The 17957-nt window shown below is 41.3% G+C and overlaps 2 protein-coding genes across 3 annotated transcripts in view; both read left to right on the top strand.

Annotated features, from left to right (window-relative positions):
- Positions 1 to 8208, top strand: part of LOC131289990 (arrestin red cell) — a 45092-nt gene extending 36884 nt beyond the window's left edge. Inside the window, exons 7-11 of one of the 2 annotated variants that reach the window (XM_058319362.1) lie at positions 3642 to 3785; positions 4677 to 4706; positions 5276 to 5362; positions 5445 to 5654; positions 7921 to 8208. In XM_058319362.1, coding sequence (XP_058175345.1) covers positions 3642 to 3785; positions 4677 to 4706; positions 5276 to 5362; positions 5445 to 5654; positions 7921 to 8002 — 553 coding nt within the window. In that variant the 3' untranslated portion in view covers positions 8003 to 8208. The remainder of the gene's footprint in view (positions 1 to 3641; positions 3786 to 4676; positions 4707 to 5275; positions 5363 to 5444; positions 5655 to 7920) is intronic. The other variant, XM_058319364.1, reaches the window with a different exon arrangement.
- A 5184-nt stretch (positions 8209 to 13392) lies between these two features.
- Positions 13393 to 17161, top strand: LOC131285382 (uncharacterized). The gene is made up of 7 exons (XM_058314236.1): positions 13393 to 13453; positions 13549 to 13735; positions 14389 to 14685; positions 14774 to 15898; positions 15962 to 16101; positions 16194 to 16453; positions 16523 to 17161. Exons 1-7 carry the CDS (start codon positions 13393 to 13395, stop codon positions 17159 to 17161), a joined length of 2709 nt encoding a protein of 902 aa, XP_058170219.1.
- The last annotated feature ends 796 nt before the right edge of the window (positions 17162 to 17957 follow it).

The raw sequence follows: 17957 nt of genomic DNA on the forward strand, positions 1-17957 counted from the left end.
TTGAATTATACGTTTGAACTGAAAGAGACAATCTTTACAAAACAAGTAATGGTAATTGAATGTTGTCTATCATATACACAATTAAGGTTTACTTCTACCAATGCCACATCTCGAAAGGCGTAGTTTATCGAAACGCAGACAATTCAAAAATTTAATTTTCCAATCAACAATTTCCAATTGGAAAATGTCCCGATACCGGACCGAGTGCGGTACGATTCACCACCTCAGGTAATGCGTCAGAAAATCGATGTCTACCATACTCCGTACAAAACGAGTTTACAATTGCGCGCAAACTGAAATAGAATTCTTCTTCCCCGTAGAAGGCAGGTCTCCAACATCATGGTGGACCTTCGCCGACTTCTACGGACCCCGGGGTCAGCGCGAAGCTTATCGAAAATCGTTGTATTTCTTATTTAGGGGTCACACGCGGCACGGATAGAATGGTCCTCGATGAAAAGGTAGGACGTTTTATAGCCCACCTACCTTTGCCCACAGTCGTAAGTGTGAAGTAGTGGAATCGCTTATCGATTCGAATATCGCCAGCGTTTTCAAAGTAGAGAGAAGATGTTTCTAAATGCGATGGGAGGGGTTCCGATAATCGCCCATTCTTCAGTATTGTAGACCTATAGAACCCTTCCACCGGAAACAAAGGTCCAGCTGCTTCCAATCGTTTTCATCGAGTTTGTCACATTACAGGTTTACCTTCCATTTCCGTCCATCGCTACCCACCCACCCATCCATTCGTCATTCCTTCTGTGACCTTCTTTTCTAATCCACCTTCAATCGATTCGCTACAGAGACTGTTCCGTCGGTCCGGGTTTTACCCTTTCCAAAGTGTTCACCATCAAACCGCAGCACCAAAAACACAAGCAAATGCTCGCCCTGGATGGTCAGCTGAAGCACGAAGACACAAACCTAGCTTCCAGCACGATGTAAGCAAGAGGCGATGCTGCTAGCAGATGCGAAACGACGCATGGTGGATGTGGGTCGAGGATTGAGAGGGTCGGAAGTAACTAAATGGCTTTGGTATCGCGTCTTCCTTACGGTCTCTTTTTGGTGGTATCCTTTTTTCGAACTTCCGTAGAAAATATCTTTCTTCTTTGCAAGAAATCTTTCTTGTTTCATCTACATAATATTACGGGATTAAACGTATCTTCCATTCTATCACGCTACGGTTTAAGTCCATGGTAAAGTTGGTTCCGAGGGTTATATAAATAAAACAAATCCAATATTTTATCTTACCTTCGTTATAAATTAAAATTCACTTCCATGCTAAAGTTTGCTACCAATATTTTCTGACTGAATTTAAAAAAACTCACGGTTCTCTATTTGTCCTGACAAACTCAATTTCCCTGATTCCTTCAGTATTCTCCCAGTTAAAGATTTATTTTATTTTTCCTTAATTAGTTTTAGCCTGCTGTAGTATTTCAGCATTATAATCTAATTTGGTAGGATCTCTTGGAGCATCCGTTGTTGGATGCTCTGTACAAAAAATCCTTTTTCATTTAATGTCTAACATGGAATTATTTTGATTGACTCCATGTTCTCTAATATTCTGATCCCATCAAATTTTCCTGACTCCAACTTTGCATTTTCCTTCTACCGGTACTAATTTTTGTGATAAACTTTGTAGGTGTACTAACCCATGTTCGTTGCCTCTTTTGAATCTAGTTTATCTCAAGAGCATGGGGAAATGGTTTATTTCTTACTAAATGGGAATAAGTTGTTGAATGAGGAGTTTAAATGCCTGCCTATTTTGTACCGGCATGTGGTAAATGTAGTTATACTTTTCATATTACGGCATCGGCAGCCAGCCGTGGCTGTGCACAAGCTCTCTACTTAGCGGGAATGACTTCCATGGTGAAATATTTTTGCGGTGGTTGTTATAGAGGAATACTTAAAGTACGCCCATCACTTTGAATAATTTACCTGCCCAAAACGGCTCGGTGAAACTTACTCGGTCAATGCAATGCGATATCGAGCGTGTAGTCGTACAAAGCCAACATTATTCCGGCAGCTACCATCGATCGTAGTTTTATTTTTTGTTTTGTTTGACTGAACGGTTTCATTATGCTGAGGGCTATTAAAAGGCACGCAGTATACTTGGCTTCGCGAATCCGACGGTGGTAATTTGTTTTTCGCCTTGCCATTTATAAGTCAAATATTCGATACCCACTACGGACACGAAAGCGTGAACGCGAAAGATTGCCCACCGGCATGAAAAGTCCTGGCATGTATTTAGAGATCGTACCTCACAGTCGTTGCAAGTAAATTTATATGACGGCAGATACAATTAACACAATTAAAACGTGTATCAATAAAGCTTATTCAGGGCCAAAGTTGAAAATCGTAATTGATAAGACCAACTACAATCGAACATAAAGCCACAACTAATTACAAACCACATTGCGAACAACAAGCCAAATAGCACAATAATGTTGCATTATTTGCCTACGACAACGGAATCTCTTTGCCCTCGCGCGAGCAGCAGGGTATTTTTGCGGTAGGGTGTTTCTACTTCCGTACTTGTGCAGCCGGCCGACACGTGCGTGCTGGGCGTCATTATCGTCGGCTTTGCTTTACGTTGACTTCTTCTCAGATATCTTGCCCTTTTCCAACCTATATCGTATCTATACACTACCACGAACTTGCCGTCAGTGCCGTGACCCCCAAAACACGACACACGAGGGGGCCAATTTTTCGCCCACCGCAGGAAATCGATGGAAATTGAATCCCACCCGCGACTTCATTAACCGATGCCGCCGGTTGGCCTGGCCAGTACGTTTGCGCCGCACTATTGCATCACGAAAATGTTGTTCCGGGTAAAAATGGACACACATTTTCCCCGCGCCAGCCGGGCAACCAAAGGTGGGAACGGTTCATGCTACCCTCCAATGAGTCGGAGGAAATGATATCGATGATATTGTGGTAATATGATGCTAGTTGATTTTGTTGTTTGCTCGTGGAGTCTTTGTAAATATATTCTTAGCGTAAAAAAGGTATGTTTTTACACATCCAAATTTTTGTGGAGATTCTTCTTTATAAGAAGCATTTGTTTTTAAGGCTAGTATATTTTTCTTACATAAAAACCGACATCCTTACTTATAAAGTAGTAAACCACCAGGCGTCTCCATGTATGAGCAAAAACCTTTTAGAGTTCGATAAAAAAACGCTAGTTTTGGGGAAAATATCCAACCTAAGGCGCACAGTCCTGTTCCAACGCTGAACCTTTTTATTCAAGTTTCATTGACACCGACAGCCGAAGCATCGTTAAAGCACTAATTGTTCTTTCTCTATTTTTCTATCTCTCCTTCTACATTCTATGAACGGAACAATTTTTTTAAAAAATTAAAATTTCGCATGACATTCGAATGTGTGCCATTTTTCAACGTTCCTATCATACCAATCATTCTCGATCAAACCGGACTGCCTGTCATCTAAACACACGCGAACATATGATGATGTGTGACATCGTATGGGCGCGACATGTGATGTGATCTGCCTGTTTTGCCTGCCCATTCCCACCCACTGCCCCCATTCCGGGCGTTCCATCGATAACCAAACAACGTGGCAAATAATGTGTACGAATAATATACGAAATACCCCTCGCCCGCGTCAAACGATGCGCTCCGAACCACCAGAGACGGATGTCAGGTCGCACCCGGTTTCACGCTATCGAAAGTGTTTACGCTGACGCCACTGCTGGCCAATAACAAAGACAAGTGGGGCCTGGCACTTGACGGGCAGCTGAAGCACGAGGACACCAATCTGGCCTCGAGCACGCTGTAAGTTGTTGATACTTCCTTCGGTTTGTCCTTTGTTTCTCTTTTTTTTAACGTTCTCCTATGTCCTATTCCCATTATACTATTTTTTTAAACTGTACCACTGCTTCTCCGCTCGTGTTTTGATTCTTGTCATTTTTCTATGCGTGTTCGTCCTTGTTCACCTGCGGCTGTGCTTTGTGGCCTCTTGGGGCCCGTACGTGCTATCATACCCGTATGAGAGTTGCTCTGTTGCTTTACTTTTCGTTCTATTATTATTTAATTCATTTACTTTTGATTACTTGAAAACACCACTCAACTAGTGGAAACATGCTCTTACGTTTTACAAACACACCTTTTGCCCCCACATTTTGTGGACGTATCTTGTTCCACTTCCTTCATCTGCTCATCTTATATGTTTTTTCAATGCTTGATGTCGATTTTTCTTAGTTGCATTATGTATTATTTTTTTTATTTACTATTGCATGATTTTCATTTTATCTTACTCTTGTGATCAAATAAAAAAATCCTTTTAATAATTCAATCATTTGTCTTTAAACTGTAATTGTTATGTTTATTTCAAATATTTGAAAACTTTACTGAGTTTCACTGTAAATATATGAGATTCATGTCATGAATGTCATGAATTAACTCATGATTAGAAATGTCATGATTAACTTGGTGTGAACCATTCACGAACATATTTTTGAAAACAATATTAGAAAATATTTATTTTATATCCCCATTTCGCATGGCTTTAAACCGTTAGTTTCTTAATGATGCCTTGTTTTTGTTTATCCCTTTGCTTAATTTTGTCTCTCCCGCCTCTGTTACTTTTTCCCTCCACGCTTCCGCTTTGCTTTTATTTTCTATTGCTCTGCCTTTAACCTTCTAACCCGTTTTAAATTTTCGCAGGTCTCGCACGCTGGTCGACGGAAAATATAGGTAGAAATGGTGACGGGAAACGTCAGTTACGGCACTTCGCCGTAGATAGTATTTAATTTCGTCCCTTCCCCTTCCAAAAACCAAATTGCCAAAAAATTGTTGCTGCTTTCATTTGATTGGCATGAAATGTCTACTGAAATTTGTCATTATCAGGCTCCATTCAGTTCTTTGTTTTTTCAACGCTGATAATTTCAACGTACTTTTCTATCAATTTGATTTACCTTTCTTGTGTTTTAAAATCCGTTCCTTTAATGACCAATTTAGGTAGTTTTTTTTCCCATCGCGCAATATTTTGTCTATATTTTACGACCATCGATATGAAAAATTGCTTTTTCCTTTTCGTTGATTTTCTTCGTATCCTTTAACCCAATAGTAGACATGTTAACCAACGTTTTTTTGTTTCCTTAAACCCTTTGTGGGTTTTGCTTGCCGCTTCGAGTTCTGCCAACCCTCTCTTCTCAGCCCTCAACAGGTCTCTGCATTATTTTCTGTAATTGTTAATGTTTGGTTTTCTATTTGCAATTTCAACATACACTCACACACACACAAACGCATAACGTCTGGTGCAGAATTGCTGATCCGACACAAAGAGAAAATCTAGGCATCATCGTGCAGTATAAGGTGAAGGTCAAGCTGTGCATCACGCCGTTGGGCGGGTAAGTGCATATTAATCGTGTTGTGTTCTGATCGAGTGCAAGTAACATTTGGTTTGGGGCTGTTTTTTTTGTTTTTGTACAGGGATTTGGTAGCAGAATTGCCATTCATACTCATGCACCCGAAGCCGGATGACGATGAGCCCGTGATAGGGGACCGCTCACCTGGCCGAACGGTGAATAGTGCCGACCGGAAACACTCCTATCAACCCGGTCACGAAATAGGTTCGAACAGTAATAACGGGGACGCGAGCGCAGTGAAGGAGGACGGGCCAAATCTAATCCAGCTGGATGGGTAAGCATGGGGAAGGGAAACGGTTGGGGTATCGGATCGGAAATAACGGAGTGTGCTACCAGCCATCACTCAGCGGGGAATTGAAGAGATTTAGATCGATCAGGAACTTTTGTGATTTTATCGATCACCGTTCGCGATACCGTTTGAGAAGTTTGCCGAAGGTTTACGACTCCCACGGGTAACTGAACCCGGGGGCTGTAAGTTCCACTCAACTCAAGTGTAAGATTGATGACGGCAGACCCTGTTTTCTTTCCTTTTTTTCATATCCCTGTGCCAAGCCTCCAAATTTTCGCTGAAACCCTTTTTTATCGGCGGACCTACCTGAAGGTTTTAAAGGTCCCTGGGCGAATACTGTAAAAGTTGATTATTCCGAAACGAACATTTGGTTTGGGGACCGATTACCTGATCTTGGAATGAAATTGTCATAGCCCTTCCCGGTCGGTTTAATCAACGAACCATAGCATTATGACGAACCTGCTCCTATGGGGATGCCTCTTAAAACTTCTGGAACATCTTGGGACACCTTGATTGCCGTAACGATCTTTACAGTCTGTTTATTGATGGGTACGCGATTAAGATTAGAGGTTTATTTTGCATTCCTCCTCATTTTTCCAATTACGTCTTTTTACTGATTTACGTATAATTTTATTGCGCCATGTGACTATATGTCCGGAATCATCTAACATTTTTTTAAATTTATGTGTAATGTGACGTATTATTTATGCTTACCTAGTCGCAAAAAAAGAGCAGAAACGGATGACAATGAGAACCAATCTTCCAGCTTGTAAGCGGTTGGTCACATCGACGATAGTTTTTTTTATCTTTGATGAGGAATTCAACTAACGCAATTTGAGGTCACTAGGTAAAACGGCCCGGTTACACGGGCCAGTTACAGTACCCATTGCACGGGTCCCAGTTACAGTGCCCGTTTACAGGGCCCGTTTACAGGACACGTTGAATGTTCCCAGTTAAAGGGCCCGGTAACACGGCCAATTTACAGGGCCCGGTTACACGGCCCGGTTACAGGACTCAGTTCACAGGGCCCGGTAAGTCGGCCCCTTGACAGATCCCGGTTACAGGGCCCGTTTACAGGGCCTAACCTTATGAATGTAGTTTACTGCCTAATTTTATTCTGCATTGGTTATTTCCATTACGTTGCAGCACCACTTTTTCCAAGAATACATGCAATGTTCGAAAAAATTGTCCCTAAAATCTCGAAAACGTTTCATTTCCTTCGTACTGCAAACTTTGAATGAAACTGTGTAGCACGTTCACGCTTTGCCGTTTTTATTTCGGCAAAGTAACCATCGACTACCAAAAACTCGTCCAGCGCAAGAAAAATTTCCCCTACCATGCTGCATCCATAGTATCCTTAGCAAAATAACAGCAAGTGGGGAAACCGTACAGTGCGTGGGAAAACCGGAACGTCGAAATTGTGCATCTCACTTTGGCGCTCGATTCGCTCGTTCAACGGTGCTATTGCTATCTAAGCTCAAGGTAGAAATTGTCGAAATTGTGCATCTCACTTTCACGCTCGCTTCGCTCGTTCACCTTCGTTATTGCTATCTAAGCTCAAGGTAGAAATTTCATCTCGCTTACGTGCTCACTTCGCTCAATCGTACTGTCTAATGGAACCACTCAGTTAGCGGAGTTTGTATACGGGATGTTTTTTTCAATACAATTTTCGCATTTTTTATGTATCAAAGCCACAATAGTGTCGTAACGTTCCTTATTATTGTCCAAACTGAACTACAATGGCACATTTAATGTTGTGCGTTCCGATTTGTTACGAATTGTTATTGTCCGTCTTAAACGATTCATTCCTTATCTTAACATCTGTTGTTCGTAATTTTAGCTTTTTGGGTTTAGTTCATCTGTGTATGATCTCAAAAAAAAAAACCTTAAAGATCAGAACCGTTGCGGAATCCACTCTTTCGTGGCACATTCAATGAAAACACATTCGAAGTTGTGTAATGAAGAGACAATCGCTTCTTGTCTTTAAATGTTTTTTTTAATTGGTAATAATTGGATAAAATTTGTATTTTACACAGTGCTTGTTTTACCTAAGTCGTACAATTGTGTACTATTAACGTAGTCCTTTTCAGAAGAAATTCAAATGGATGTTACAAACTTAGCTGAAGTATAAATGTTTAAAATAATACATATTCACCAGTGTAATAGTGTATTTAGTTCACCGTAGGTTATTAACAGCAGCACTTTCTCTTGTCTTTTTCTTCATTTTTCCTTCCTGCATCTGACGATTCAGCGACGACAACTGTCAAGACGACGATATTATATTTGAAGATTTCGCCCGATTGCGCTTAAAAGGTGCCGAAACGGAAGCTTAAAACTGCTGTGACGACAACTTCGGCTACAACTCTGCTACTTGTAGTGCTAGCACAAAGATGTGCGAGAACGTTTGCCCGGTCGAAATATACCTCTGCCGCGGCCTCAGACCATCATCAGTACTGTACAGCGATTGTTAACAGAGGGTGTGTGCTGAGGAGGTTTTCGCGAACTCCTCAAAAACCATGTTGGCGCCCCATTACACACACACACACACAATGCAACTCAAGCTACGCCAAAGTGTGGGCTCTGGATGATTTCGAATTGATTGGCTGGGTCCTTCCTACTCCACACGCACACACACACACGCGGTAATGTTTAAACCCATTGGTTAGGGGTCATTCCGAGCAGCGAGCAAATTGTGTCACACAAACGTAAGGACCAACGTCTTTATAAGTTTTCCGGTGATTTTCCGAACCGGAGAAAGAGGAACAAAATCACGCTAATCGAGCATAGATAAGCTATTGTTAAAGTTTATTCTGCAACAGCATCTAGCTATTCAATTTCCAAGCAACTTCCATCTTACACAAACTCGGTAGGTTTATTTACTGGAGCTGCATGGTATTATAAAGAACTATAGACACCACGACGATGACGATAAAAAGCAAATACAAAGCGTAGTACAGTGTCGTACGTTCGTCTGAAAGGATAAGCTCTTCTGTTTTTAAACTGCGTTCGCGTTGAATGTAAGTTTCAGATTTTAAGGTTCATGGACCACAAATACGCGCTTTAGTACTGTACTGTGCGCATCAACACCACTCCTTTGTGCCCCGTCGCTTCTTTCCTCAATCAGCGTGTGCTATACGCTAGCATTTTTCTCCCTTCGCTATAAAACAATTGCAAATCACTTACCGCCGATCGGGTAGATCGGCAAAAACAAACGTCTCAATACGCAATACGGCTACCGATAGTTTTACACAACTACCGCCATCGAAATTCAAATGTGTATCCCTTGCCGTTTGGTAAGCATGATACATCCCCGAAAATTGCATTTATTATAGCGACAAGAAATTGAAGGAAGCAGATCAAATCATAAATAAATGTTATTTGTAATTCACGAAGAGAAAACACGTAGTTCCATGTGGTTATCGTGCAATCGTCACATAGTCAGCGGTGTACACTTGGTATTTGGTATATGGTCTTATTTCATCGTACGGCTCTGTGAAAGTATAGCCAGATGTACAAGTAAGATGATTTCCAGAGGCACAAGTTACACAAACCAATTTTACTTATGGTGTTTTTAAATGTTCGATGTTTGATTTTATCTTTTTTCGCTTAACTCTGTTCGTATTATCGTTTATTTTATGTTTCTCTTTTTTTTATTATTATTTACGCAACCGGTATATCTACTTCGTTGTAGAGATAATCGCACAACACAAAAAAGCAAGTATTTATTGGAACATGTTAGGTAGAAGTTTAATATAAGGGACTAGTAAACAACTCTCCCCCATAACAAATACATAGTGCACTCTCAAGCATAAAATCGTTACATGAGTGTAAAGTGGAGCGAAGTAGCTTTAATAAAAAGTATTGTAAACAGAGGAAACATAAGGGGCACGGTCTTCAAGCGCGACGCGCTTCCGTTTCAATTTGTTATCAGTGTTTTTGAATGTCATCAGCATTAAACGTAAGACAGATGCAACCGAACTACGCATTTAGGTTTTTTTTCAGTCGCCTCCAGCTTGGAATTATTATTTTCTAGTTAACTTAACTAGTACGTTTACATACGATATGATTGGACCTTATTATGCTGACGCCCTGGGTTCCCAGTACTTTGCATCAAAAGTTGCAATAAAAATATTCATTCCAATGCTTCTGCCCTCACTTCGAGCGTACATCTAAGCGTGCATTTATTACGTGTAAAGACAAGTTCTCTGCCTTATTCATTCGTGTTTTGATCGTTTCGATGTTCCTTCCAACTCACAGATTCCCCCACGTGCAACAAAAAGGCGCGTAGATGTTCTTAGCAAAAGAAAATAGGAACAGCATAAGTAGAGCAGAAGAGTAATATTTGTTTTTTTTTACTTTGTGATCGATTTTATATAATAAACAATTCGAGACCTACCTGTTGGTCATTTCACGTCACTGTTCGTCGGTCAATTTAGGAAAAAATCATTACAACACACAGCAGCGTTTCAATGTTTAAAGTTCACACACACGTAATTTCGCAGCAACGGTAGGGTAAAAACATTCATGTGATCACATAAACCATTTCAAATATGTACAATGTCTGAATGCGCTCCAATGCCCTGGAGGCAAAACAATTTTCAAGTGGCATTACGAGCACGGCGAAGGAGAAACGATGACAAAATATAACTAATCCCTAAATTCTGAAATCGTTTTGCTAGCTAAATAAATTAATCAATATGTGCGCGGTAGGATAATTAGCCGTTCCGGTTTCGTTGTCCGTCTTGTGGTGGGTGCGCTTTTTGATGTACTGTAGTACCGTGTACCGGGCAGCCAGGCAATACCCTTTACAACTATTGCCTCGCTAGGTTAAACGGAACGGTTTAGCAGTCATTTCTGGTAGTCACTTTCCATGTGTCGCATGGTCCATCATGGCCGTAACGCACAGGGTTTTCCACATTACCAGCAAATGGTTATGGGCAACACAAGAAGCGTGTGAAGCAGCGACAAGCGCAATCTGTTTTCAAATGTGCATTTAAACCTTAGCAACATTGATGTATCACAAACGACTTTTCTGTATTGATCGGATGTAGCTCCGGCAAGACGTGATGTTAATACCGTGAAGAAAAGCTGAGCAGGAAATGAGTTTTAAAAAAGTCCAATTGAAAGCACAAGGGCCAGCAGGATAAATTAGTTTTCACAAGCAAATTCTCATCAATTGTGTCTAAAAATGTAGTGATTCAAACTAATCATCATACAATACAAACTAAAATGTGTACCTTCCGGATACTTAACCCGTTGACAATACCAACCTGATAAAAGATTTCAAGTGAACAAGTGGTACCGCCTTTTCATTCATGCCACATTTGCCTGAATGCAGTAGTTTAATTTTTTTCTATTCGGTTCAATGTTTGGAGTATTAAAGTTTTTCAAGCCAGGTACGTAAGTAAAATTTGATGTTCGTAGTGCAGGTGCTGTTTTCTTTTACAATTCAGTAAGAAAAGAATTATGAAAAACATCACTTCCGTACGCAATTTCGACTACAAAAAAAAAAAGAAATCAAATCAGCTTACTATTTTTTGTTTTTCCTACAATAGGCATGATTCTGGGGTAGATATAAAGGAAACTTTTTGTGGTTGATATAGATAAAAATATTAATCCTAAAGTTTGCTCCTGTGTTATATGTCGTGTCGGCCTTGTTATGTGTTATAAGCCACATAAACCTGATTGCAGCGGGTAGTTGTACATTGTTTTGTCACGTTGAAACCAACGAACTATGAAACGGTTTCATGAAAAAAAAACCGTTAAAATCAATGTTGCCAGATTTAATCTTCAATCTTCGGTGTCTGCTACTAACCCCAAAACGAAAGAATGACGGAACGGAACTCACTAACCTGCACTAACGATAACGTCTATTTTGGTGTACAATTAACAAAACCTTTTAACGTTTAGCAACGGCTAGAGTTCTTCCAATAGAAAGCAAATGCGACATTAAACCACATTTCCCTTCTTAGTAAACCCGCACGCGGTAGGGCTGTTAAAATTGAGCGGTAAACGAATATTCAGAATGGTGTGGCGGGGTATCCATGGACGGGGGATTGTGCATAATTTCAATTAAAGCGAAACATCAACAAGACAACAAAAACATACAACTCGACGGATGGAAAGATCTGAACTATTTAGGCATAAATTATAGGAACCAAAAAACCACCATTAACGAACATGTGTGTGCACACTAGTAAAGCCAACCACCACAGTTTACCACCACCATTTAGAGAGCATTGTACTATAAGGTAAAAAGAAAATGGCCATAAAAGAAAAACAATCCAATAATAAATAAATAAATAAATTAGAAAATAAAAAAAATCTTTCACAAGTAACACACACACACGTCCCGAGGGGGCACGAATAGAAAGGGTGTTACGATTATAGGAGGAAAGAGATGGAAACGGGAGCGTCTGGCAAAGGATGTAACAATCGAAACTCTTAAACGTTAAACGAAGTAACATGATAACACAAATAATCGAAGTGAAAAATTTATACTTGAAATAGCAAACATACAAAATGAAATAGTTTTTGCTCCGACGGAAATGCTGGCGAATTTACGCTAGTTACAAAAAACAAAACACGACGTAACGAAAAAAAAACGCAAATGAACAAGGCTACACTAAGCACGATACACACTCACGTACACTGTGGATAGGGCAATGACAGTCACTTAATGATCCACCATCAATTTCCGTTCAGTCAACTCCTAAGTCTTTTTGTAAAACGTTAGATGCTATATTTTAAAACGCATAATTAGTTTTATTACTCTTATGGAAAACAATGGATTTTAAAGGTAGCGATAAAAAAATGCATGCAATGGGGGCTTAGCGAGGAGGGAAAGGGATGGGGGGAGGGGGATCCGATTTGAAGTGGAAATAAATTTACCAATAGTAGGCCAAGTTGAAGAAAAGGGGGAGCCACTTGGAGCCGCAATTTCTTCTTCGGAATGGAATGCGAAGTGCGTAAACAAAACAGAATTAAAATAAACAGCACATAATGTATCGCGAGTTTTGCGAGCAACTGGCGGAGGATGTAAACAAGTTTACAAAAATATAATTTGGTGTAAAAAAAAGTCGTGGTAATTTGTCGACAATCTATTGTGTACATGATGACATAGTTTAATAAATTAACACAAATAATATGCATTAAAAGTCTGGTGGGTAGTTGTTGAAACTTGCTACAGAGTCAGAGACTACAGACCACTACTACTCCCGCAAGATGTCTACTTACAAGGCCTTCCGGTAAAACAACGTGTTATCTGTTCGCTTATCAGATCTAAAGATAAGAAACGCCCAATGAATAACACCACATTTGCACCGTGAGCTCGACAAAGAGCACTACGAAAGTGGAATCCACCGTGCAAAGATTTGGGTGGTACATAAAATCAATTATTTTGAAGTTTTTTTCGGTTTTAATAAATGTACTAGGTTGATATCTGGATTCAGGTTTAAATGTGCAGTGCTGCTCTAAACATGAAATGAAAATTAGTGAATACCGTAGTGGAAATTAATTGTAACACGATTACATTTTGGTTTATAACGGATAAAGTGTAAAATGTGACATTACCTTAGAGTGATAATGTTTTTTCGTTGATAGTGGTTATTAACCGGTGCCATCATCTTCAAGACATCCCTTTCATATAGAGTTTTACATACATGTTCATTGAACATCAAAAACCACTTCGAATTGTGAAAAAACTACCGTTTATTTTACTGCAATGAAACATTCACAGCAAGCAGCATATTGTGCTGTTATGCTCCTCAGCTTAATAGTTATAGGTGAGATATTGAGCCAGGTTTAGGAACACCTGGAACAGCGGGAAGCACCTTACTTTTACATTGTGCAAACGATGGATGTTGAAATGTCGTTGTAGGGTTTGTTGGGACCGTGAGGGGAGCCTACAGCATACCCGATGAACTCATCGACTGTTATCGAGGTAATGGTACGCAGCCCGGCCCTCCACAGACCGTGCAGTATCTGCTGGAACTGATACGCAAGATAGAGCGGCACAATCCGACCACGCTGGATATGCGTCTGCTGAGCGCCGAAATGATTCACCGGTAAGATAGCGTTAGTTGGTGTTGGTAAGTGAGACGCGGGTGTTGGTGTTGGTAAGTGATACTTTTTAGGTTGACAGTGTGATTTGTTTTAAAGGAAACCTAATTGCAATAAATAAAACAAAACAATAAACGAATTGAGATGGAGTTAAACAGTTGCTAGTACCGTATTCGGGAAAAGTTAGTGGTTGACAAATCAAATACCATTTTACATACATTGATATACATTAAACTCCCGATTTTTCCCCCGAATATTCGCGCACTATAAGTTTTGTAATATTTCACAGAAAACAATCTAAATTTTATTTTGTTATGTAAATTGTTAGAGCTTGCCGTATCCATTGAAAAATCATGTTAACTGATCTTTCCGACACATTTCCGGGTTGGATAAAATCCTTTGATCCAGTGACGATGACTATGTTTCTTAGTTTGTTGCGATTAGTAATCTCTGGTTAATTTTATGAGATAGCTAACATGTCAAATTTATCTAATTATTATGCGGCAACGATGAGAAACAAATTTGTTAAAATTTACTGTTAAAGAAAATTCACGTATTCACTTGTTTGGAGTAGCAATATTCTTTTGCTTATTGTTTAACAACAGGAAAAATAGGCTTTTTATATTTTAAATATATTTTATACATTTAAACAATTAAGTTTGCGTATTGACGGTATCGAGAACGTGCCGGGGATCGCTGAAACGGAATGGGTCACCCCGTACAGCCCGAACGGTATTATGGTGCCGAAGTACACACTCCTCCGCCAGCTGGTTTCGAACGTGCCGGGGCGCATCGATTTCGATACTTTCCTCACCCCGGGAGAAATTTGCGACCTGCATCGAATGCTGAGTAGCTCCGTGGAGCCATATCAGCGGGATGACGAGCGCAGGACCTGCCCGGTAACGTTGACAAGCAGCGATGGTAATCCACAGGCCCCTTGGATAACGCAGAATAAGTATAAAATTTGTTTGACACATTGTTGTACATGATAGTAGGAACAATTGCACTCATTTATTGCTTTTTTTTGTTGATTTCTTTTGTAGAGCTCAGAAATCAAACTCTAATAGAACCACCTTTGCGCGCCCTCTCTCTCGTTGCCCACTGGAACGTGGAACCGTCCTCACCGCTGACCACGGCACGATTGCCCCGGGTGTCGTCATTATGTCCATTGCCGCCGGCATGCAGCCGCAGAACGTGCTCATTAGTGAGTTTATCACGGCCTACCGGAAGAAAACTCCGTACGAAAATCTTGAAACCATGGAAACGGCTGACACGCGCAAACAGCTTGAGAAACTGTTCGCCTCGCTGGAATCGATCGATAACATGTACGCGGCCGGATTGGCTGGCGATCTGGCCGAAGTGTGCCTGTACCAAGGTCCGGCACTCTTGACACAGGTAAATGTCGGGCTGGCCGGCAGCTGGAATGATAGCTACTTTCCACGCGCCCGCTACCTGGATGAAAATCACGCCGGACGCTGGGAGATGACGGACAGCGAGATCCTGTCCGGGATCGATGGATTTTATCTAGCCCAACAGACGCCACAATTGGTGAAGCGTTTGCGTCGCTTGCGGCTATCGCAGGTACTGGATATGTTCTACAGCGAACGGGGTATTCCGGTGGCGTCAATTGAAAATGTTTCTCACCGGCGTCGGCTGGGCGGTGGCCATGGTACGATACCATCGAAAGGTGGTTGGCCAGCTGCGCAAAACGCACTTCGGGCGGAGCTGGACGATGAACGTGAACACGCCGGGAAGACACAGTTCAGTGCGAAGGCGGCAGGGAACAGCAGGTTCCGCCACGTGTTCGATGACGAAGGTGAAAGTACGCTGGAACAAGGACAAAGGCAGACGATTGACGTGACTCGGGCGTGCCAACGGAAGGACATCGTGCGGTCGATAGAGCGGGATAAATTGAAGCAGGAAACATACAAGCTTGTGGAAGTCCTCCAGTACGCCACGGGCAGTGTGGTCGTCGAAGAAACGCTAATGAGACGGATCTGCGATGCTACCGTTGATAGATTCTTCGAGCGGACCAGTCAACTGCTAAACACCATTTCCAGTTGTCCGGTTGGCGTCGATCCCACCAAATCCACCATCAAACCTAACGTTGATCTAACGGTCGTTTTGGATGGTTCACGAGACGAATATCGTAGCTTACAGCTTATTTCGTGAGTTTTAAACCTAAAATCAGATTGTGGGGAAAAAAATGAATAAACATCTTCACTCGATAGGTTTCTAGTCGAGCTGATCGAAGTTTCCCACTACGGTTCATCGATTTCCATCATAAACGGAGCCACAGGTGAATACATGGTCAACAAAACGAACAGCATGTCGGAGGTGTTTGAGCGACTTCAAACTTCCCTTGGATCCTGTAAGTATAGCTCAAGAATAGATCATTTGTATGGAAGTTATTTTGTTATTAAATATTTACAATTGACTTTTCTATTTCTCGCTTTCTGCCAGTTCCGCCGCAGCTTTCACTTTCCAGAAGCTTTGCTTCCATCGTTACAACGCTCTCACGACAAATGGATGCGGAAAGATCGTTGTTCCTGGTGGGATCGAACACTCCCGTCGTTCTGGTCTTCTCACAGTCCCACCGTATAGCTCAGGCCGATTTCGAGAGCGCACGCCGAATGCTGCGTGGATCGTTTCAACAGTTTCCTGACCTATACTTTGCGTTCGTTACAAACGATGCTGCTTCGATCCGTCAGTTGGTTGACTTTGTAAGCAATGGCGGTAAAAATTAGATTTGTTTTTCCCGACGCTAATGGCTACCTTCCGTCCTATTGCAGAGTGATACTATTCACAGTCGAACCGCGGAAGAACACTATCACATCATCGATTCATCGCAAACGGCTATCGAAAGCTTTGCAAAAGATCTTGGAACGCTCGTGCAGGGTGTTCCCCAGCGTTTGATGGCACCGCACTGTCATACGGCCAGCAATCGCGATACATGGCGCAGCGATCTTATACGCGAGGAGTACGAACAGTATCTTTCGCCCGGTGTGGAGCTGCGGTACCGACTGGGACAGCTCTTCCTGCGCAACAGCCAGGACGTTCGGATGCAGTTCATGAACACGGACTATGGAGAGTTCACCGTGTGCGAAGGACGCGACCATCGGAGCACCCCAACGAACTGCCAGACAACGGGGCCGGATCAGCAAAGCCTCTGGTTCAACAACAGCCATCCGTGCAATGGTGTGGACGATCATGCCTGCCGCTCGCTCTACTATTCCGTCCGCATGGAAAGCTCGAATATGATGTGCAACGAAAACGATTGCCGATACCCGGACCAGGTACGCTTCGTCATCCGCCATGAGGGTCTTCGATGTCTGAATGATGGTAGTGGGGCAACCAGGTCCCTTCCAGTACGATTTGCTTGGCTTGTACTGGTGATGTGTATTTTATTTCGTATAATTGTTAACAATTGAGCACCAGTACTCTTGGCAGCAATGCATCGGATGCCAAAGTTTTAGCATTCAATAATTGCCACCATCATCTGTGCTCGATCTGGCCTTATCAACCATTATTCGAATTCCGCAAGTTCATTTCGTACCTGTAATTCGTTTCCGTTTCATGAACCATGCTTTTGGATTGCTATCAATAAAATAATAGTTATCAAATACACGATAAAAGTAATTCTATAAGATTTGAAGTTGTAATTACTTTATCCGCTGGCGTACTGTGTGTTTTTTTTAAAATAAGAGGTAAGGTTAGTTGAGACTCTTAATTGAAAAACAATTAATTTCTCGTCTTTTTAAGATAAACACCCAAAATTTAAACTTAAAACTCTCAGCTGAGTTCTGAAATGAAGATTTTTTTTACTTTTTCAACACGGCAATGTTAAATGTGGGGTAAAATAGTCCACATAATAACGGTGTCCAATCAATACAATTAATTATTGTAATTATTTAATTTGTCCTCAAGTCGAGAATTATGTCGTGGCTAACCATCTTGTAAAAGGATGTACCTAAAAGTGTCCAATGGGTGATGTAAATCTCGGTGTGTGAACAATTTGAATAAAATGTCTTGTTACACTAAAGATTATGGCAATTCTAGACAGGATGGACAACATGAGCATTACTTGCATGTGTTAATGAATATTTGGCTACGCTATTTAATTTTACAAATTTATAATAAACTCATATTTTCGGTAAATGCTGCGCTGCGCCTGCTGCGGACACAAAACTGTTCAAAAATTCAAATCAACGAGGCCGTGAGAAACCT

This window comes from Anopheles ziemanni, chromosome 3 (genome assembly GCF_943734765.1).
Source record: "Anopheles ziemanni chromosome 3, idAnoZiCoDA_A2_x.2, whole genome shotgun sequence".
Classification (NCBI taxonomy): domain Eukaryota; kingdom Metazoa; phylum Arthropoda; class Insecta; order Diptera; family Culicidae; genus Anopheles; species Anopheles ziemanni.

Bases quoted from the DNA above. Each gene is read 5' to 3' on its own strand.
- LOC131285382 (XM_058314236.1), top strand. From the start codon at position 13,393: ATGAAACATTCACAGCAAGCAGCATATTGTGCTGTTATGCTCCTCAGC. The intron at 13,736-14,388 runs GTAAGATAGCGT...TAAACAATTAAG, and splicing joins AGCGCCGAAATGATTCACCG to TTTGCGTATTGACGGTATCG. The intron at 16,102-16,193 runs GTAAGTATAGCT...GCTTTCTGCCAG, and splicing joins TCAAACTTCCCTTGGATCCT to TTCCGCCGCAGCTTTCACTT.